The sequence below is a fragment of the Suricata suricatta genome, chromosome 7 (assembly GCF_006229205.1).
Source record: "Suricata suricatta isolate VVHF042 chromosome 7, meerkat_22Aug2017_6uvM2_HiC, whole genome shotgun sequence".
In the NCBI taxonomy this organism is placed as follows: domain Eukaryota; kingdom Metazoa; phylum Chordata; class Mammalia; order Carnivora; family Herpestidae; genus Suricata; species Suricata suricatta.
The window spans coordinates 119,427,571-119,450,481 of NC_043706.1; the positions used below are offsets into that span (position 1 = coordinate 119,427,571).

The 22,911-nt window shown below is 43.7% G+C and overlaps 1 protein-coding gene across 1 annotated transcript in view; it reads left to right on the forward strand.

The window, feature by feature from the left end:
- Nucleotides 1-22,911, forward strand: part of ARFGEF3 (ARFGEF family member 3) — a 177,319-nt gene that overhangs the window by 55,505 nt on the left and 98,903 nt on the right. The window contains exon 6 of the mRNA XM_029943237.1: nucleotides 11,146-11,214. Coding sequence (XP_029799097.1) covers nucleotides 11,146-11,214 — 69 coding nt within the window. The remainder of the gene's footprint in view (nucleotides 1-11,145; nucleotides 11,215-22,911) is intronic.

The following is a 22,911-nucleotide window of genomic DNA, read 5'->3' on the forward strand; positions in this document are numbered from 1 at the left end:
AATGAATTAATATAAAAGAAGTGCTTACAATGCATGGCATAAGGTTGGTGTTCAATTTCATTTCTGTTACAGTTATTAGAAAAGGGTGTATGCAGCATAATAATAAAATGAATATCTCTAAACTTCTTCAGATTTGAGCCAGAACATTAGAAATCCCTTTGCTTTAGGAGTTTCTCCTTTCTACTTCTTTTCTTCCTCTATAGCGTGCCCCCCCCACCATGCAGCCTATAATGGTAATTTTCTTCTGTAGTGATGGAAAAGAAGAGTGTGTGTTTCATCATATCTATTTCTGATTCCTACAAAAGGACTTCAACATATATACTACTGTTGAAGTTTAGCTTTAAAAAACTTTGCAAATTGTTATTTGTCAGTTGTCCACCTAGATATATTTAGGGTTCTAATCATTAGCCATGATTCCACAGTCTACAGAATAAACACCTGACCATTTATGCCAATAAATATCTGTTCCATCCTACTAGGCAGAGTTCATGAGATTTGGATAATCTAGAAGAACTGAATAATTATTAAGTGTTTAATATATTGAGACTCAAGCTGGCTTTAGCCCTTTAAATTTTTATTTCAATGTTTTATTATTTTTGAGAAAGAGAGAGAGAGCAAGAATGAGCAGGGGAAGGGCAGAGAGAGAGGGAGGTACAGAATCCAAACTGAACTCTCAGCACAGAGCCCAACATGGGGCTCAAACCCACAAACCATGAGATCATGACCTGAGCTGAAGTCAGACGCTTTACTGACTGAGGCGCCCTGGCTTTATCCCTTTAAATACTATCTCAAGAGTTTTGATTGGTCGTGTCTATAAGCCTTGATTATAAAATTACCAAAAGCTTCATGAGTATATGAGCAAAGACTGAGATGAGGCGTCCATTGTGGGGAGAGTCTAAGAGGGAAAGAGAGAAGGAAGGACTAAAGGTTTCATCTGTTAAGAATTTACTTCTTAAAAATTCGGCTGTGAGAGTAGGTCAGAATAAGTTTGTTACAAAATAAACCAGAAAGGACAATTCATTGAACTTCTAAAGCTTGTTTTCTTTTAGATTTCTTTTCATTGGCTTGTTCAGTGACTATATTTTTATTACCAGCAACATATAAACTTTGTAAGATTAAAAGCAAAACATTCAAAGACTAGAGTTCCTAACCTGTCAGGAAAGAGGTAATGATGTACACATTTACCATAATCCAAGGTAGTTGTGGATGTTGTAGCTGACGTACAGTTGGAAAATTTCAGGAGAGACAGCATTGAGCTGGGTAGGTCAGCATTTCAAGGAGGGGATACTACTGTAGTTGGACATTGAAAGATGTATGGAACTCAGATAATTATACTAGGAGGGAGGGCATTCTTGGTAGAAAGGAAAAGCCCTGCAGTGGGAAAGCACAGAGTGTAAAGTGGGATTAGTGAATTCAGGGAGTGAGCAATGAGTCCAGCTCACGGAGATTCTCTAGGGCTTGGCCAAAGTAAGCAGGAAGGGGACGCTTCCAGAGCTGGGTATTAGATGCAGAAGGGGGCAGGAAGAAGGAAGGGTTTTTGCAGGATGGTCTGGAATCAGCAGAACCAAGTCAGAGACACTGGTGAAACGGTTTATTGTAAGAGCCTAAGCAAGGGGTCCTGAGGAGCTGAATCAGATTGGTGGTGACAGGAAGGGTCCACTGCAGCTAAGCTCAGAGAGGCGCACCCAACTGCACCGTAGCTGATCTGCAGAGAGAGAACCAGGAGCCGTGGTGACTGCCGTGCTGTAGGTGGTAAGGAGGTGGGGGTAGAAAAATCCACGATGATTACAGGACCAGGAGCCAGAGTTCCTGACTGAATGGTGGGTTTTAAGGGACCAGTTTAGGAGAGGGATGGTGAGTTCATATGGTCAGATATTAAAGAATTATAATACTTTAAAAGGGTAATTTAAAGAAATATAAGTAGTATTCCAGTACAGTCTTTCCACAGTAGAAAATAGTGTATTGTAAATCCCATAAACATGACTGATTTTTGTATATTTCTTTCTAATCCTATCTATTTATATGTTCACAGTTATAGTCATTGTATATGTAGGATTTTATGTCTTTTTGCGTTAGATTGTAAACATTCCCATATGGCTATATTTAGTCCTTCAAGTATAATTTTAATGGTTGCATCATTAAGAATTTCAGAGGCGGGGAAGTGTTAGCTGTTTATCATATTAGAGACTTAATGAGGTTGACATGATCTTCGTGGAATTGCATATATTTGTTGGCGATGTTTGGAAGTTGAAATTAGGGGCTGATACTTGGAAGAAACATTGGCTCTAGTGATAGATTTGTGAGGCTCTAGCTAGAGGGAAGAGTTAGGAGAATTTGCCAAGGGGGAGAGTTTGGAGGGAAAAATAAGAATAAGAATGGTTTATTTATTTATTCAAATGAATTAGCCGAATTCATTATAATTTAATATTTACATATTTTTCTACAGATATCACTGGTATAATACTTCCTCAAATTAGGTACTAAGGGTGTTTTGATGAATATCAGTGAATATCAGACTTAGAACTGGTGGCAACAAATCAAAGCCAGAAAGGAACCTGAGACATGAGTGTGTGCCGGTGAGTAATTAGAAATGTTTCCAGGGGCGCCTGGGTGGCTCAGTCAGGTAAGCATCTGACTTGGGCTCAGGTTATGATCTCACAGTTAGTAAGTTTGAGACCTGCGTTGGGCTCTGTGCTGACAGCTCAGAGCCTGGAGCCTGCTTCGGATTCTGTGTTTCCCTCTCTCTCTGTTCCTCCCTTTCTCCCTCTCTCGCTCTCTCTCTCAAAAATGAACATTAAAAAAATTTTAGAAATGTTTTCCAAACTAAGTACTCAGGAACTCTAGCAAAATATTCTGTGGACTTAAAAAAAAAAAAAAAAAAAAGTCTCTCAGAATAGCCATTTGCCAGAATGTGGGCAAGTCGAGCCAGAAAGTGATTTCTCAAATTACTTGTCACCTCAGCCTAAGATAAGTCAATTTAAATCCTAAGGGGTAAAGATTCTTGGGGCTGTAGCTCAACTACCCTTGTTGCCTTCAGTCCAAGATCTCTGAAGCACAGTGAAGGATTAGCGGATTATCCCAGATCCCTTCTGAAAGTCCTGGATTCTAGTTCCACAGCTTCTGGAAGCGGAGCAGTATTGTAGGGGTTGTTAGCTCTGTTCACAAGGCATGAGGGGTGTTAGTGATCTCAACCAGTGGTTCTCAATGGGGGGCCATTCTGTCCCCCAGAGGACCTCGGGCATTGTCTGAAGACATCTCTGGTTGTCACAACTGGGAATGCCAGTGTCCTCTGGAGGGTAAAGGCTAGGGATGCTGCTAAACATTCTCCGATACACAGGACAGTCCCCCACAACAGTTATTTGACCCAAAATGCCCACAATATTGAGGTCGAGAAGCTTTGATCAAAAATTTAAAAATGTCAGGAGGCTGAGTCTGCTTGTGGTTCACACACAGACCCCGAGGGAAAGAATCTGTTTCTACCTCACGGCCCAGGTACTTTCAGCAGTTCACACCACGTAAGGCTGCACGTGCAGAAGTGGGGCAGGCCCTGCACCCGAGGGAAAGGCATTTGGAGGCTCAGAACCCCCGTGCTCAACACTGAATTTTCTGTCCTTGTTCTTGCCATACTTGACAGAGTAAAAAAAGAACTGGAATGTTTCTGAAAAGAAGGAATTATGCAATTATTTTTAATTTTATGAAATTTCATGCCAAGATACATGAAAGGCCAGAAGGAAATGTGCATTAAGTAACAAAGCTAGATTTTGCAGCCAGAACCAGAGCTGGGTTTGGAAATGAGCTTGGCATTGAGAATGTGAAGAGAGTCTGCTCCTCTCCGTGCACCAGGAAAGGCAAGGCCTTCTGGGGGCTGTACTCAAGTTTTTAGGTTTAGTTTTGAGTTCTAGTAGATTTTGTTTGGTGTGATTTATAAAGAACATCTGGTATTTGGAAAAAATGAAACTATAGTCACCTCAAGATGCACTCGTATGTAAATAAGATAATTTTAATAGTTGGAGCTTCTGGCTGGCTCATTTGATTAAGTGTCCAACTTCGGTTCAGGTCATGATCTTGCAGTTTGTGGGTTTGAGCCCCACACTGGGCTCTGTGCTGACAGCTCAGAGCCTGGAGCCTGCTTCAGATTCCATTGTTTCTCTGTTTCTCTGTGCCTCCCCCACTCACGTTCTATTTCTCCTTCTGTCTCTCAAAAACAAACATAAAAAAGAATTTAGAAAGATAATTTTAAGGGTTTTAGAAAGAGGGAAAGAATTCCTTCCTTGTTTGTTCAGTATGCCGCCATGCCCTCAATGTGCCTCGACTCCCCCAGATCCACTCACTTCTTGATGGAACCTGTGTCTCCTTCCCTTTGTTTAATTTATTAATCGTGTTCTAACATGTTCAATTTAAAGAGCCACAAAAAGACAAAAACTGCATTACAACTAGGGTGCTATGTGTTAGAGCCTGAGGGGCTTTCCCAGAGTTCAGTGTATTTTCCCAGGCCCAGTGCCCATCACAGCTTCTTGCGATTCCTTACTTTATGACGGTCTTCAACACCAGGTGTTGTTAGCCCCGCGAGATCGGGGGTCATAGTGTCTTGTTGGTTCAGTACTGTAAGCCCAACACCAGCACTACATCAGATCGCTAGCAGCACAGCAATAAATATTTGTTGAATACATGAATAAGAGCCTGAGTAAAACAGCACATGGTGAGATGTAAAGCAGACGTGTAGTTGCTACCCTCTAAGTTCAAGAATCACTGCTTCACTCCTGTATTCGCAGGAATGGTCCTGTGGAGGACTCATTTGGAACCCTGGCAGAAATGAGATCTTTGAGTTCCAGCTATTTGGCAACTTACCATTTACTATGTTGAGTGCAAAAGGCAGCTTCTCAGTGAAACATAGGAGACCTCAGGAAGGAGTAATGTTCTGTAAGTCTCTTGGGAGCTGCCCTCTGGTTAATGGAGATGATTTTCTCCCTGTCCAGGGTGAGGTCCTGCCACGTGGCTGGACACCCCAAAAGGAGGCTTATTAAATTCTGATTGCCCCAACCAAGTCATTGGAAATTCCAGTGTGATTCCCTGGTTTGGTTGCAAAATCTGCCTTTAGCCAATCGCACCACCTGATTCCAACATTCAGATTGTCAGGATAATTTTCTTCTGTACAACTGGGCTGACTTATCATGCTGTCTGCACATTTTACAATAATGACTAGACACATAGGTGCCCAGTCTCGCTGAAACACCGTGAAGTTGATCACTCTTGTGGACAGTATATGGGAGGGATTGAGCATGGGCCAGGACACCAAAGCTCCCACCGGTGAGGTGCTATAAACATGACGGGCATAAAAAAATCAGATCTTACTACTCAGGAGCATATCAATCTAATGAGGCATAGAGAGGACACACAGGTTCAATAGTATGTCTGAGTGTTCCATTTAATGCTACAGAGTAAGCTGCTGGCATTTCCTGCTGATTCTGGGATTGTTACATCTGTAATTGTGATAACTAGAATTATGCATTTTGAACAAAGTATGTCATTATTCTCTGTAATAGGTTACTATATTAATAGTTAAATATAGAGCTTTGTAAAAAAATACAGGAATAGGGGAGATAGGAGAGATATGGGTGAGATGGACTAGAATGGTGGGTGGGGAGAGCAGGGGTAGGATGATATTCAGGTTTCACATGTGGGTGACTGTTGTCTTTCACTGTGGGAATTTCCTGCATCCCTTTGCCAAATGTACCCCAGTCAGTTCACAGTTACTGGAACGACCAGGCTCTGTCTTCACCTTCATCCCCATCTCATTAAGAGTCCACTGTTATCACTCCAATTTATAGTTTGTCTCAGCACCTCTAGTTTTGTCTGTGATTTGTTAGACTGACCAGCCCTAAGGCAATATGTGCAAAACACTTAACATTGGGCACGAGAATAGACATGCAGCAAGGTTCCAGCCTACGGCTCTAGCACCGCCTCTAGCCCCTGCCTTCACATGTCCGTGCCTGCCTTACTCATGACATTGCCTTTGCTTGACACGTCTTTCCCTCCCTGTTCTCTCCTGCACCGGTGCTTTGCCCACGTGTCCTCTCCTCCCTGAAGTCTCTCTCTTCCAAGTTATGATATCTTCTAGTTATGACTATAAACAGTTAATATCGCTCACAACTGCCACAACTGCAGCAGCGGTTACCGCAGCCAGCCCTGAAGGACAGGATGCAGGTGCTGCTGTCTCCAGTAGATGACCTACCAGGAGGTCAAAGATTGTGCTTGCTTTTTGTATTTGTGACTCCACAGCAATTAGACTCTTAGTGAATAATGACTTGAACTTGAGGGGAGTGCATAAAGGAGGGAAAGGGGAAGCCACATCAGAACAATGAGGACTTTGGACAGTAGGAATCTGGGCCAATGATAAATAGTAGAATGCAGGGGCACCTGGGTGGCTCAGTGGGTTAAGTACCTGACTCTTGATTTCAGCTCAGGTCATGATCTCAAGGTTTGTAAGTTCGAGCCCTGCCTAGGGCTTGCACTGACAGCTCCGGACCCTGCTTGGGAGTCAGTCTGTTTCTCTCTCTCTCTCTCTCTCTCGCTCGCTCGCTCGCTCGCTCGCTCTCGCTCGCTCTCTTCCCCCCCGCCCCATCGGCTCTCTGCCCCTACCCTGCTTGTGTGTGCATGGGTGTGCACTCTCTCAAAATAAATAAATAAACTAAAAAAAAAAAACCACCACACTACTCTAAAAAAAATAGTAGAGTGCAGATTCTAAGAGATTTATGCTTTTGAACATTTTTTTAAACTTAAAACGCACCCAATCGTTTATGTTAGAATGGCCACCATGAGTTACATCAAATGGAGACTTGTTTAACCCCTGTGAGAAGACAGCCTTGGATATATGTATGCACCATGTGTGCTATTGTTTTACACCATTATTTAATGTATTTGTTCCTCTAAATATCCTTGTGAGGTGGGGGGGGGGGCGTTACAGATAAGTGGGTAGAGAATGTAGTCCCACAGCAGTTAGGCACTGAGTCACACGCTACAGTTGTGTTACTAAAATACTGGTGTTTTAGCTGTGACCTCACGGTATCTGCTCTGTCATGATACGGTCACAGGGCCAGGTGTGCCTGACAGGGAAACCCCAGTGGGGGCCACGAGAAGCCCTTGGGAGAGGGTTGACCCAGGGCATTCATGATCGGAAGAACATACCTCTGATCTCATGCGCATATCATTATCTGTCCACATCTCTCCCCCTCTGTTCCCAAGGTGACCATGTTCCCCGATTCTTGTCACTTATGCCCAGTTCTTACAGTAAATCAGCCTTGCTTTCTCTTTCTAGTCCAATTTTTTTATCCTAAGTTTGTATACACATTTTAAATTGAGGCGTTGCTTTTTGTACATAGTAGCTATTCGATTTTTGTTTTTTAATGGTTGGGATTTTTATTAGCCTTTGTAATGATTTTTCCCAATTCGTGGAAGACTTTGTGCCCGTTTTCCTATCCTCATAGCCCACTTACGGAGGCCGGGCCAGCAAGCTGGATGGCAAGATGCTGCTGATCACTCAACTTCCCATCAGCTGTTCAGTGATGATGTAGCCAATATGCTTGACGGCCCCCGTGAGGGATGTATTTCTAATGGAATTGCCCCCAGTGTTTCGTTGCCCCTGTTTTCCCCGAGGCCAGTGTGCTCAGAATGTGACTGAACTTTCTGCCCTCTCATCGTGCCTGAAATTTATTTGCCACCCCCTAAATTCCCGACCCCCAATCTTTGTTGTTATCCAGTGAATTGATGCTGGCTAGGTATTGGGCACATTAACCATTTCTCCACTGATGGTTTTGGTAAGTCACTTCTGTCCAGCGCCTCATCCTCGCTGGACCCATCGTGCCCACTATATATGCTGTGTGAGTCCCAGGCCCCCCCACCCCCCTAGGTAAAACCTGCTGTGCTTCCGACACAACAAACTGTACATGAGCTTGAGGAGCTGGCTTTGTTAATGTGCTTCATTTCCCTTTTGTTATTTTCAGTTGTTTTTAGTTTTTGCAGTTATTAGTTCAGTGATCTTAATGGTCAGACATTAGGAGTGAGGAGTCTTTTTTTCAAAGATCTTTTGATCTCTGTCAGCATCGGGTGGGCGCGGGGGTGGGGATCCTGAGCCTCCTCAGACTATTGCTGAGAGCCTCCTTCTCCATTTACTGGCTCCGCTATGGCAGAGGGAGCGGCCACTCCTCTGGTCCCCAGAGAACCTTGATGACCAAATACCACCAACTCAAGGCCCTTCACGAAGACGTCCCCCTGGGTACGGCTCCCACTTCCACCAGCCCCTTTTTCCAGAAGGCATCTCTTGCTCACAGAAAACTGGGTTGGTTTTTGAAAACTCCTTTCCAAATCTACTCTTGTGTACCTTGTAGGTGTGTGCAGAGTAATGAAGGGCAGAAAGTTGATCACCAGCCTTATAAGTAACATTAATAATTAACCACTTTAGATAAGCATTTGCCATTGTTATTTTCGTACTGCAAAGCACTGCCAGTTGCCAGTCTTTATTGTAAATACTTAAAAAACTAAGAGCCCAGCGGGACACGTTACGTTACCTCCCATCTCCACAGACCACCACCTCCACCAGCCTGTCCCTCAGAACCTCCTCCCACCTGCCATGAATCATGGTGGGGAGGTGGGGGAACGGAACCAAGGGAGGGAAACTGGGAGGTAGCAAAAACTTGAAGTCAGAAAGCACCTTGTGAGAAAGCCTTGAGGGCCTTTCAGATGCCCAGTGAATGTTATAATCTAATGGAAAGATTATAAATAAGTAAACAAGCCCATTGTTTATGAGACTGGTATCCGCTGTAAAGTCCTGCAGCAAGGAGGTGTGACCAGCCATTTCAGAGAGGGTGGTCAGAGGAAGCCGCATGCCTCTCTGAGGGGTTTATATTCAAGTGGAGACCTGAAAGAAGCCCATCAGATAGGCCCCATGAGGAACAAGCACAGGAGGGTTTTGGGCAATGGTCCCACCAAGTACAGAGGCATTAGAAGATGTGGCCTTTCCTCCCCCTACCCCGGCCAATTTCCATCATGGTGACACTGCTGTCCTCGGCTTTCTACCAACCTCCGACCCCCAAAGATAGTCATTGGACAGAAGAAAGCCTTTTCCCAGTAGGTCTGAGGGCAGCTGCTGCCACAGTCTCTCTGCCAGCCTGCCTGGCATGGGACGACTTTTATTGGAGTGTTGACTCTTGAAAGTCAGGCATCTTAAGAACTAAGGAACAGACCCACCATGAACTTCTCTAACCTGGTGACTAAAAACGGGCAAAAATCCCCCTTTCCTTCTTTAATCACACACATATTTGCTTTCTTTGAAGGAGCAGCTGTTCCTAGGGTAGGGCCAGTGAGGAAGACGGAGGGATTAGAAAACCTTCTTCATCCCTTCTGGCAATTGTACTGCCAAAGGTACACTTGCTAGGTTTCAGGGGTCTTTATTGAATTGCCCAGAACCCCGGGGACAAACACCCTCAGGCAATCCCCCCCTCCCCCCGAGGGGGCTGAGCTGCAGGCGGGTGTTGGGTTTGAGATAGAGGAGCAGATACCCCGCCCTGTTGCATCTCAGACCATCAGCGAGAAAGTCACAGTGTCAGAGGCTAAATGACACATGGAGAGTCTGGCCTCTTATCTACAAAATTAGAAGTGATTTTTAAAATGCCACAGGCTTTTATCAACCTGTTATCTGATAGCTCTACAAGTAGAAAGTGGAATTTTTAATGGTTGTTGAAGATCTTACAAATGTCAGCAACTCCCTGTCTATATATCATATAGAATAAGGGTAACCTGAGACTAATAAATAGGTAACTTGTGGGTAGCATCTGGGAGGGGGAGTTATAGGAGGGAAAGTGCCTAGTAAAGAATTTCTAATCCCTTGTGGATTTGGGAAGGGGACAGGAGCAAAAAAGTACAATGATGCCTGGATCTAGGAGGACCAGACAGATTACATGGTGGTTCAGGGCATGGAGTCCGATTACTTGGGTTCAAATTTCAACTGTACAACTTGTTACTTGTGTGGTTTTGGGTGGCTTATTTAATCTTTCTGAGCATCAGTTTCCTTATCAGGGAAATGAGGACAATAATCATCACATGTATTAAAAATATCAACACAGGGATGCTTGGGGGGCTCAGTTGGCTAAGTGTCTGACTCTTGATTTCATCTCTGGTCATGGTCTCATGGTTCATGAGTTCGAGCCCCACATCGGGCTCCGTGCTAAGAGTGCGGAGCCTGCTTACATGCCTGGGATTCTCTGTCTCCCTCTCTCTGCCCCTTCCCCGCTCATGGGCATGTGCACACACACATTCTTTCTCTCTCTCTCTCTCTTTCTGTCTCTCTGTCTCTCAAAATATATAAACTTAAAATAAAATTTAAAAAGGTGGCTGGTGCTTGGGTGGCTTAATCAGTTGAGCGTCTGACTCTTGATTTCCACTCAGGTTATGATCTCTTTCTTGGTCATGAGATCTAGCCCCTCGTCGGGCCGAGCATGGAGCCTGCTTGGAATTGTCTCCCTCCCCACCCCACCCGTCTCAGTAAATAAATATATATATAAATAAATAAGTAAATATCTTTTTTAAAACAGTATCAACCTAGGGGCACCTGGGTGGCTAAGTGGGTTAAGCATCCAGCTTCCGCTTAGGTCATGATCTCATGGTTTGTGATTTTGAGCCCTGCGTTGGGCTCTGTGCTGACAGCTCAGAGCCTGGAGCCTGCTTCAGATTCTGTGTCTACCTCTCTCTCTCTGCCCCTCCCCTACTTATGCTGTGTCTCTGTCTTTCAAAAATAAATAAATGTAAAAAAAATTATTTTTAAAGTATCAAGCTAGATAATTTGCACGCCATGCCCAGCACTGAGCCCACTCTTATTGGACAGACTTGCTAGAGTTGCTGAGGAATGCTGTTTCTGGCCAGTCCTGCAGTGGCCCTTTACTCTTTACGGTTTTAGTCTCTGTTTTATTGGGCAATGGGTGGCCACTAATTAGAGAGCAGTGAGTGGCATGGGAAGAAACATCAGATAAAGCAAGGAGCAAAGGAATCTTAAAAAAGAACCGCATACATGATGCATGAAACCGTATTTCTGTTTATTTCTGAGTTTTTAACCCTTTCTCTCTCCCTTCCTCCCCAACTTCCTGGTGGCTAAAGGTTTTACTCTGCATAACCTACACCCCAACCTTTGACCTCAATGGGAGCGCAGTGCTGAAGATTGCAGAGGTGAGTGCCCGCTTCCCCTAGCCCTCCGGGCTGCTTGGTGGGTGCATGCTCTGGGCTACCTCACCTCCCAGCCTGCATAAGTACAGGTTGGAGCGGAGGCTCGGCAGTGGGGGGATCCCCTTTCTGATCATTACCATGGGGGGATTTCCACGAAGGAATTGATCTGTTGGAAGCAGGCTGTGGGCGCCGTGATCCTTGATCATTATGCTCTGCATGCTTTGGTTTGCTGAACTGGAGGTTTTAGAATGGAAATAACAGTACTGGTTCTCCCAACGCTGCCACAACCAGGATCACACCTAACGCTGCCTTCCCGGTCTCATTTTCTTAAGAATAATTGAGAAGCAGTTGATTTTTACAAATGGTGTACAAGAAACCAGGTACAGAATTGAGAGGGATGTTTCCGGATGAAATTCCACCCCCATCTCCTAAACCCCAATGAACACATTCTGTAACTATCATTGGAACGCCTTCTCTTTTCCATCTGTGTTGCAGACCGAGTACTAAGTACCTTCCAGCACTTCCAAGAGTATGTCCCACAGAAATCTTGGCTTCTTGAATGCCTGGCATATGCCTTTGGCTTTTGGAAACGTCAGCATTCCAAAGCTATACTTTAATATGCTTAGAATAATTTTTCTTCCCTTTCTTGAAAAGAGTACCTTCAGGATTCATGTGTTTTGACAAGAGTACGCACGCAGACCTCAGAGAGGCGATGATATTCTGAATTCTGAAATTATGAAGAAAAGGCTTAACTATCAGTGCTCATGGGTATTTTATTTTACAGTAACGATTACCATTTCTTGAGTATACCAACTTGATACTGAGCACTTTGGACATGCTTTCTTTTTTTATTTTTTCTCATTATTGAGGTAATAGACAAAAATTCTATATGTTTTAAGTCTACAACTCACTGTCTTAGTAAACATGTACGTTGTGAAAGAATTACCACAATGAAACTAATTAAAATATGTATCAACTCCCAGTATCACAAGTCATGAGTACTATTTATATTGGCCTATACACGTACTTTTTATAGTACTGTGTGGCATTAAAGTGAAAAGAGAAAATTTTTTTTGAGCACATTGAACACTTTTTGTATCTACCAACAGGGAAAAAAGCAATTAACTGACCTCGCCCTACAATATGAATTGTGTATTCCCAAATGTGTATTTATGTAGATAGAAAGAACACTTCTCTTTAACATATTTATACATTTTACACTAATTAAAGAAATAGAATATCAGTAATGTTTTTCAATCGATTTTTAAGAGACACCAGTGAGTATTCTTAATATTTTCAAGTTCGTTTTTTGTTGCACATGTGGTAAGGACAGTTAAGATGAAATCTACCTTAACAAATTTCTAAGTGTCCAAGGCGGTAATGTTAACTACAGGCTCCCAGTTGCTCAGCAGACATCTAGAACTTACTCATCTCGTGTAACTGAAACTCTGTATCCAAATACTAACTCCCCATTCCCCCCTCCCCACAGCCCCTGGCAATTACCAACCTTCGCTCTGCACGATATCTATTTTAGGTACTCGTTAGTTCACTTTTTTAAAAAATTTTTTAATGTGTATTTATTTTTGAGAGAGAGAGAGAGACTGACAGAGGTGAGGAGGGGAGGGGCATAGAGGGAAGGAGACACAGAATCTGAAGCAGGCTCCAGGCTCTGAACTGTCAGTACAGAACCTGACACGGGGCTCGAACCCAGAAACCATGAGATCATGACCTGAGCTGAAGTTGGATGCTTAACCAACGGAGCCACCCACACGCCCCTGTTGGTTCACTTTTAAAATGACAAATACTGGGGTGCCTGGGTGCCTCAGTTGGTCAAGTGTGGGACTCTTGATTTCAGCTGAGGTCATGATCTCACAGTTGGAGTTCGAGCCCCACATCCGGTTCCACACAGACAATGCAGAGTCTCTCTCTCTCTCTTCCTCCCTCCCCACCTTCCTTCCTCTCACAGTTTGTGAGTTCCAGCCCCACATTGGGCTCCAGGCAGACAATCCTTGGGAGTCTCTCTCTCTTTCTCTCTTCCCCTTCCTCCTTTCCTCCCTTCCTCCCTATCCTTCCCTCCCTCCCTCTCTCTGCCCCTCCTACTCGTGTGTGTGTGTGTGTGTGTGTGTGTGTGTGTGTGTACACACAGGCACCTCCTCTCTCTAAACAAATTTTTAAAAAATAATAAAATTACAGTTTCTGATAAAATCAAGACCTAGTAGTGGCATGCTGGAGGCCTGCGGTAGCCATTTGCCATGTGACAGGCGAGAAGGGAGTACAGCCTGTCCCTGCCCAGCCAGCGCCCTGCGAGGGGTGCAGGTTGTTACGGGACCCCTCAAGGGGGGAGGAGGGGCTCTCCGGGGTTCCCAACTGCTCGCAAGAGGAAGAACGGGCTGGGCTGCCGTTACCATCCTGGCAGGAACCAGTTGTTGAAAGAGGATCTGAAAGATTGAAGATGTCATTCCTGAGACAGTGGCCACGCTCTGCCAGGAACCACCCAGGTTAAGGGTGTTGATCCTGAGGGTGTCTAGAAACTCAGAGGGAAGACTTTCCAGATAGAGTAACAGGTCAGAACACATAACCACCAAAACCTATAAAGGAAAAACAAAACTTTTTTTTTTTTTAAGAAAATCCCAGCCCCACAGTGATATGAAGATGAAGGCGTTCAGCTCTGTGGTGAGAGGAGAACAGGGTTTCCATGTAGATGCCAGCTCTGCCCCGCCCCCAAGCCCGCCCACCTGTCACTGCCTTGGTGGCCTCCCCAGGTCTGGTGTTTGTTCTCTGGGAAAGCGGGGCACATAGTACCTGGCTCATAGTGTGGGTGTGCCCATCGGGCAAGCAAAGTAGAATCCACATAAGAAGCTGTTGTTACAGCATGTGCTTCTGTCCTTAGGGAGATGATGTCCAAGTACCGCTGAATAGTGCTGACCCGGCTGGGACCCTGAGAGGATGGAGCATAGGTCAGGCCAGCCTCCTGGGAGGACAGTAACTAGCTGACTTGCTCTTCATGTCCTCTGCGACCCCTTAGCTGGGGAAGGGTCCCTGGCACAACAGCGAAGCAGGGTTCAGACCACCCCCGGAAAAGTGGGTTGCTCCCCATGCTGGCTCAGACTTTATAGCTCAGGATAAAGGCTTGAGACCCCGTTTGCTTTGAAGGAAGGACTCAGTGAGGATCTTATAAACAAATTTCCATTCTGTCGTTGATGGTAGGTGCCTTCCATCACAGTGGCCAGGCCCCCAGATGACATTTTAGGCTCCACCTGTCCTGCAGACCCACGCAGAATCGCTCCTGTGTGTTCAGATGGATGTGACATAGCCATCAGCTTCCAGAGAGTGGGAATCCAGCCCTTCGGTCTGGCCAGTCCATGGGAAGGAGAGCCAGAGAGAGGCGGGGTGATCCCTGAGCATGAGCGAGCACCACAGATGCTAGGCCCAGAATGTCAGTCTGTCCAGCTGCACCGATTGAAAGGCCAAACATAGTCTGGAGGGTGCCACCCTTGCTGAGAATAGTGGACGTGTATCCACCAGGCCGGGCTTCAACTCAGCCTAGTCCTCCCAGGCCTAAGTTCTAGTTCTAGGTTCTCCGTGGCCATCCCCTCGCACAACTGGTCACCCTGCAGGTGCAGGAAAACATGTCACGGCACCTGTTACGGCAAGAGACAAGGACATAAACTCAAAGACCATGTCATCTAGCCATCCCTAACGTTTATTTAGCGCTTACTCTGTGCCAGACGCTGTTTTAAGAGCTTTCTCTATAGTAGTCCTATAATCCACACAGCAGAACTGTGAAGCAGGAAATAATATTGTCCATATGTGATGGAAAAGGAAACTGACACATGGAGAGAGGTTGGCCAACTTCCCAAAAGTCAGACTGCATGGATGGGGTGGAACCGATATGCGAGGGCAGAAGGTAAGACTGTGTTTCTGCCCCTCCCACTGCGTAGCGTGCAGCCGCCATCTTGGCTGTGGAAGGCCCGCCTCCCAGGGGCCCTGGTGCTGTCCTCTGTGAAGGGAGGAACCCTCAACGAGGCTACCCCCCCACTTCATCCTAAACCAGGCTCAGGCATGAATACCGTGCAGACACAGTGTTGGAGTTAAACTAATCTTGCCTTCTGTCTTCAAAATAGGTCTTTTGAGTAAGAGAATAGTATGCTCCATTTGACTGTTGACCGTGATCAAAGATCAGAATGAGGGACAGGCTTACAAAAGGTTGCTTATAGAAGGTTAGCCATTTTCAGTAGTTGCTTAATTAAATCTTGGCTTTAACTCTTTATACTCCCCAAACTAACCAATACATATGGGACACTTACAGTCGCAAAGCTTTGGAGATCTTGGGGTTCTTATCAAAAGGCTACAAATTCAAAGCACCTGGGAAGTGATAGCAAAAATATGCTAGGGGCACCTAGGTGGCTCAGTCAGTTAACTGTCCGACTCAGGTCATGAGCTCATGGTTTGTGGCTTGAGCCTGCATTGGGCTCTGTGCTGACAGCTTGGAGCCTGGAGCATGCTTCAGATATTCTCTCTCTCTCTCTCTCTCTCTCTCTCTCTCTCTCTCTCTGCACCCCTGCTCTACTCATGCTCTGTCTCTCAAATATAAATGTTGAAAAAAAATTTTTAAAAAGATGGCTAAGGTTGCCTCAGAAATTCTGAGTGTTTTGGTCTTGGGGGGACCTGAGCATACACGTTCTGTAGAAGCTCCCCAGTTGCGCCATAGAAGTCAAGTTGAGAGCAGCCGCCATGATGGCTCTTCTTGTCTTCCACCAAGCTTTGCTGTAAAACCTTGTTGACGTGAGCTGTTGTCCTCTAAAACCTCAGAGCGAGGTCCACCAACCAGATGCATCAGCAGCACCTGGGAAATTGCTGGAAATGCTGTCATGCCCCACCTCAGTCCTAAGAATAAGAATCTGTCTTCTAACTAGAGCCCCTGTGGGGTTCATGTGCATATATGTTTGAGAAGCAGTGCCACACGTTAATGTCAGTATAACCTCATTTTAAATGATTTAAAACCCAGGTGAGAGCCGCCTTGCCTCTGCATGGCCATTCAGCTCCCCCACCCCTGCCCCAGGCCCCACCCCTGCCCCAGCCCCCACCTGTGGAATCCTACCAGCAGTAGGGGACAAGTTTGTACTTGTCCCCTTGACAAGTACAAACTGATTCTCCTGTCCCCTCATCTTCCATCCTCTCCCACCAGATCACCTCCACGTTTCCCTTCCCGTTTGTCAGTGCTCGATAAATATCAGATATATTTCTTAGGTTTTAACAGTTTAATCTACAGAGCTGACCCACTGTTCCTTCTTTTTTTTTTTTTTTATTTTATTTTTGAGAGAGAGAGACAGTGTGAGCATGGAAGGGTCAGAGAGAGAGTGAGACACAGAATCGGAAGCAGGCTCCAGGCTCTGAGCTAGCTGTCAGCACAGAGCCTGATGCAGGGCCCGAACCCAGAAACTGTGAGATCATGACCTGAGCCGAAGTCGGAAGCTTAACCGACTGAGCCACCTAGGTGCCCCTCCCACTGTTCCTTCTGACGGTGTGTGTTTTCACCATAAGGCCCACTGTCAGCCTTTAAAAGGAGGGGCATACCCCCACCCCAACGCATACTTATGTAATCTGTCACAGGATGAGCACATCTATTTATGTGAAAAGCAACAATTTATGAATATAAGCATATGGATCAGTAGTTACAAATATTAGTTAGGTGAATAATAGGTAACTTAAAAAAGAATAATAGTGCAATCATCTGAAATCATTGTTTAATTTACTTACACAAGAGAGGGATAAACATTTTTCTCACCGAACTTTGTATTTCCTCAAATTTGCAATAACAACAGCTCACAGCCTTTCAGATTTCACCATAGATATCACTTAAGAAATGGTTTTTCATCATCAAAAAGAATGAACTATGTAAGAAAGTTATATTGCCACAAAAAATAACAGTATTCTGTAGACTTCTTCAAATGCAGTGATAGTGCAGGCTCTCAAAGTGCTTTGCACTTGCTCACTGAGCCTTTGAAAATCTGCCATTCTGGTTTGAAAGCAGGACAGGGGCACCTGGGTGGCTCGGTCGGTTAAACATCTGACTTCTGCTCAGGTCATGATCTCAAGGCGCGTGCGTGTTTGAGCCCCAATTTGGATGAGCCCTGGTTCTCTCTCTCTCTGCCCCCACTTGCACCCTCTCTCCCTCAAAAAAAAAAAAAAGGAAGAAAACAAGCAAGTAAGCAGGACATTTCAGCCTAAAACTACCACTGTAGTAGCTGCTGGAAGCTTTCTTAGTCATATCTGAATTTTTCATAAAAATAAGTCTTTAACCTAATGAAAACATTTTTTCTCCTGTTGTCACTCTTAGTATAGCTAGGAAAACAATTTATGAACACACCTTAAAACCAACCATTTACAACTCCTGTGGAAATGTTGAGAAAGAATTCAGACATTCTCTTCTTTCTTACTCTGACGTACGTTGACTTTTACTCAAGAATACTGTTTACCCTGAAACCTGTTGATCAGGAAATGGAGATGTGTACTTAAGTATGAAAAATGAGGCCATTTCCCCAAGGCACTGTTGAAACTATCAAAGGATCATTAAGCACTTAAAATGTAAATAAGAGGGCAGCCTTCCTTTGTATGTCTGACTTTAACTTGCTTAATTAAACTGTAATAATGAAAGCTTTTCAGAACACGGTTTTCCATGATACAGGAGGAAGAAGAAATATCATCAGATCTGGAAATGGATCATTATGAAATAAGCAACATGTCTTTTGTTCAATTTCTTATACAATCAGAAATAAAACTCCCTATGGATAAAAAAAAAATCCTTCTCTTCATTGGTTAAAAGCTAGACCAAGATTCTAGGTATGGTGTTTTCATATGTGAAGCAAAAGTATTGATGAATTTTTACTTTTTTTGGTGTGTGACCACAGATTCAAGTGACTATTAGGCGTATGCCATTTCTTGGGTGTCTGTATGTATTAGTACTCAATTTTCTGAGCATCTGTTAGCATGAGAGGATTTGATATTTGTATGTTTATAGTTTAGTTTAGTGCCACTTCTTAGCCCAGGGAATTTAAAAACATTGACACTGAAGACCTGCCGAAGAATCCAATTTAATAATACTAGTTGTCACTAAAATTTTGTTTTGTTTTGTTTTTAGATCGGGCTTATAACTCCTGAAATGTTCAGTGATATTTTTTTTAGCCTAACGTAATAGCATTATTTCTAAGACCTACATCAAATAAAATATTCTACAATTAAGAACCAGATTAGTCTGCAGATGTAATCCAGAAGAAAAGTACACAGGCGATCTGGTCAGTTTATCTTGGAAACGTCTTGTTATGTTCTCTTAAAACTAAGAGAAGTAACCCCACCTCCTGGCAAGAAAACCGGTCAAGGGAGCCCAGACCATTGTCTCAGAGTGGCTGAAGCCACTGAAAAAAGGAAATCCTGTTCTAAGGAACATCTCCACTTTTCCTTCTGGAAGTCCTTTCTTTTCGTCCTTGTGGGCCTATCTCTTTACTGACTCTGATTTGACTCCTTTAAGGTGTCTGTTCTTTGGTTATTTGATGCCAGGTGGGCGTTGAGCAAAGTAGTCTTTTGGCAATGAATTTCCACACTTCCCTGTAACCGCTGACTTACATAGCTCTTGAAAAAAATTGGAGTTAGAAGCCACACAGAGCAGTGCAGGCATCCTCTGTACTACATTTTGGGCGAGTTCACAGGGCAGAGGCTGGAGTTCAACAGACCTTCTATAGATCAAGGTACACAGATTAAAGGGCTGGGATGTCTTAAGCTGTTTTGTGGGATTTTTTTTTTTACATTTTATTTATTTTTGAGAGATAGAGACAGAGCACAAGTGGGAGAGGGGCAGAGAGAGAAGGAGACACAGAATCCAAAGCAGGCTCCAGGCTCTGGGCTGTGAGCACAGAGCCCGACACAGGTCTCAAACCCACAAACTGTTAGGTGATGACCTGAGCCGAAGTCGGATGCTTAACCGACTGAGCCACCCAGGTGTTCATCTTAAGCTGTTTTTCTATGCCAGCTTAAGCCAAGAAGAATATGGAAGGGGAAGAGGGAAGACACAATCAGAGCCGTCCCCATATGCTTGGGCACTTTAAAATTTTCCAGAAGGAAATTTCCCTACCCAGCATGGATGGTGATCAGATTTACTTACTCACATATTTCTTAGGAATAATAAAATAATTTCAGTTCACTCTGTGAGTGTGTGCTTGCGTGTGTGTGTGTTTGCATCAGCAGGAACCATTTGATGAGATGACTTCTGTCACATACCCACCTGTTCCAGCTATTGACCTGGAAACGGCTTGGCCACTGAGTTGTCATCCTGATTCAATGTAGAGGTTAGACTTTGAATGGGATCAACAAGCTTTTATAGTCTTCCCTATATAAAAAGACATTCTTCTGCTTTCTTGTAGCTTCATCTTTGATCTTTCTATTTTTTATCACCATGAATTATTTTCCAACGCCATAAAAATTTTCCAGTTTAAAACACAGCCATTCTTCTGTTTCTGGAACTTGTTACTCGGTATGCACTGTCTTAACAGAGCTGTGCCATGAGCACCATTCAGATAGGAAAAAGAAGGCAAACACACAGTTCAACCACCAAAGGTCACATCCTATGTGTTTTGCAAAGCTAAACAAATTTTGTGGCAGCTTCTTTAAAATGTGTTATCGCTTTGGCCAGTGTTGAATGTCTACTACATTCTAGTGTGCTGGCTTTGTACTTAATAATAGTGATTCTACCTTGGGTTTAACCTAGTACTGTTATTTATCAATCTACTTTCCTTGATGACATAAGACATTTATTGCTTACGTATGGCTTGCAAACCCGTGTTTCCTTGTTGTTTTTGCCTTCCGCTTCTGGGGTTTGTGTTGCTTCATTAACTATTTGTGGTTTTGCTCTCAGTTGTGTTTAGCATGCCGTAAAGCCGGACGTCCACAAATGCATGAAATGGTCAAAATATGCGTTACGAAACTCCTTACTGCCCTGTGTCTTCGTGCATTCCCTGGCGATCAGGGGCCCGTGGCTTTTCACAAGGTATTTGACTTGGCCCTTTGAGCCTCTGGCAGAGGTACAGGGCTGGGCCTCTTTGAGTGTCAGTTCTGTACTACGAAAGCAAAGGGCATGGGGAGGTAGAAGTGATATTGGAGATACTACACAAAGAAATTGACGAGTTCTTCCTCAGAAACTCAGCCTGCCTTTGGACTTGGTATTCTCTTATCTTCTCTGATTCAGTGTGCTCATTTTAGGACTACCTCAAGGTAGGGCAGAAAAAGATGCACAAAGTGAAAAATCATTGGCCTTGAATACAGTGGTCAGGTTTATCATGGAAACCCTAGTTGGAAGAACCTTACTGCTTTACCAGTTTATTATTATCATAGCAAGTGTGAGAAGCTTTTTTTTTTTTTTTGAAGATGTCAAGATCGCTGATAGAACATTTCTTTCTGTGGACTTAAAGATAGTGATATTATCAGCTACATGGTCTTTTTATATTTAAAAGGATCCCCGTTTATCATAGTATTTATATATCCAACTTTAGCAGAATGAGCTTCTTGGATTAATACGTTTAAAAGCAGAGTAGATATGCAATGAGCATTCCCAGTCTTGTACCCCTGGTATTAGCAACTAAACACTAGAAATGGCAGGCACACTAAAACTCAAAGAAACACATTTGGTTTTTAGGAGGTTTTTGTCTGCATCCTGTGCTGTTTATATTACATAAACCCCATCCCTCATCTGTGCTTTCTTTCATGGGCCTAAAGTGTCTGAAATCATTTTTGCAGGGAGGTTGTATGGGGGGGAAGGCTCTCGGTATTAAAAAGAATTGTGCTTCTATTGAGCAGGAGTTCGGCTCTCAAAATAGCTACTCTTTTATCGTTAATGCTTCCACAGCTTCATAGTTCCCCTTAAATTTATATCAGAGCTGAGAGAACTTAAAGATCAACAGCTACAAAGATTTCTGGGGAGAATGTAGGATTTAAAGAAAACTTAAATTCTGAGGCACGACTCGCACTGCTGTGCCTAATTACACCACAGAGAATTTGGTTCATTGAAGCCAAACACCACCCATTTGGATGTATTTGGAAGGTTTGTGGGTCTTTCCATCACACGCAAAGTAAAAGCCTTCTGAGATTAAGACACCTTTTTTTCCAAAGTTTGTATAATTTGTGCCTTCACGTACATTATAATCCGTGATCATTTGAGAAAATAAATTTAAACTTGACATGCCCTTAATGGTAATTTGAAAAATAAATATTTTGGAATCTACTTTTATTTTTTAGCTAAAAATGAATTACTCTGGACCAAATTCCAAATAAATTTATGAGTTTCATTTTATTTTTTTAACAAATTTATGAATCTTAAATGCTCACTTAGACTATCAAGCATTTAATAGGAAATAAATTAAACTGTTAGGAAGTTTTTACTTTTATGTCATTGATTTTACCGGAAAGGTTATGACAGTGTGGCCCTGCAGAAAGCTCCAGCTTAAGCAGGGAGAGGCAACAAAAGTTAACACTGTGTCTCTTCCATCTCACTGATCATCCATCAAATTAAGTTTGCCATTTGGGTGAGAACACTTTATTTTCATTGTAGATAATCTTGGAGCTATTCCTAGAAAAATAACTTCGGTACGTTAAATCCCTTCTTTTTCCTTTTTGTGAGTCTAACTATACTTAGTAAACTGGAAAGGATGACATACCTTATATAAACAAGTGGGTAAATTTAAAGCATGTGTTTATTGTTATGCCCGTTCCTATAGCTTCCAGAAGAATTAGAGGCAATAAAATCTGAAAAGTCACGGCATTAAAAATCATCATCAAATGAGGGATTTTGTTTTTTCAAAGTGGGATTTCTCCAGACTGCAGCCACCAGGCTGTGCTCAGGTCCAGCCAGACACCCAGACTCACACAAGCCAGTCTGCCTTGCAGATACAGGACAGGGGTAGAAGCAGGGCACTGGCAGGCGTTTCTGTCTCACAGGAGTCCTTGGAACAGTCCAGAGGCTAGTCTGTGCTCTCAGATGTCTGCCTCAGAGCGAGAAGATGAGAGCCACCTTGATGGGCACAGTCACGTTGGCTTAGGAGCCCCCATGTTGCAACTCTCTGAAAAGCAGATTTTCTGTAACAACTCCATGAACAGCGCTGGGAAGCGCCCCTCAGAGGCTGTGAGCAGTGACCGGATTCACCCAGGTAACCCAAACCTGTGACTTTTCACAGGTTTGTAAAGTTCATTCACAGCTTTCCCAGTTCACATGCAGCTTAGTCATTAAGAGACACCTTCACCCCAAGCCATGCTGCCTAGTAACAGAGCCGATGGTCCACCTTTATCATGTTTCCAGAAGAACACAGCTAGAGAGTGAATCCAAGACCAAACTTGTTTACAGTGCAGAAGAGAGATTCACTAACCTGTCCATTCCGTTCCTGTTTTGCCCTGGAGGGAGCTTTTCCTGATTAATTTCCAGCCACCTGAGTTTGCTCCAGAATACATTATTGGGCAAGTATAAAACTCACTCATTTGCACCCTCCTATGTTGCTCAGAATAATAAGCTGCTAAGAGTGACGATCTTGAGAAAAATGTTGCTTTTCCTATAGGTTTAAAAACAGATTTTCAGGGATTTTAAATATTTGTAGTACTCATGGAGAATTAGTCCTAAATCAGGCTGACTTTCTGTTTAAGAAGGATGGAGTGTCCTCTCTG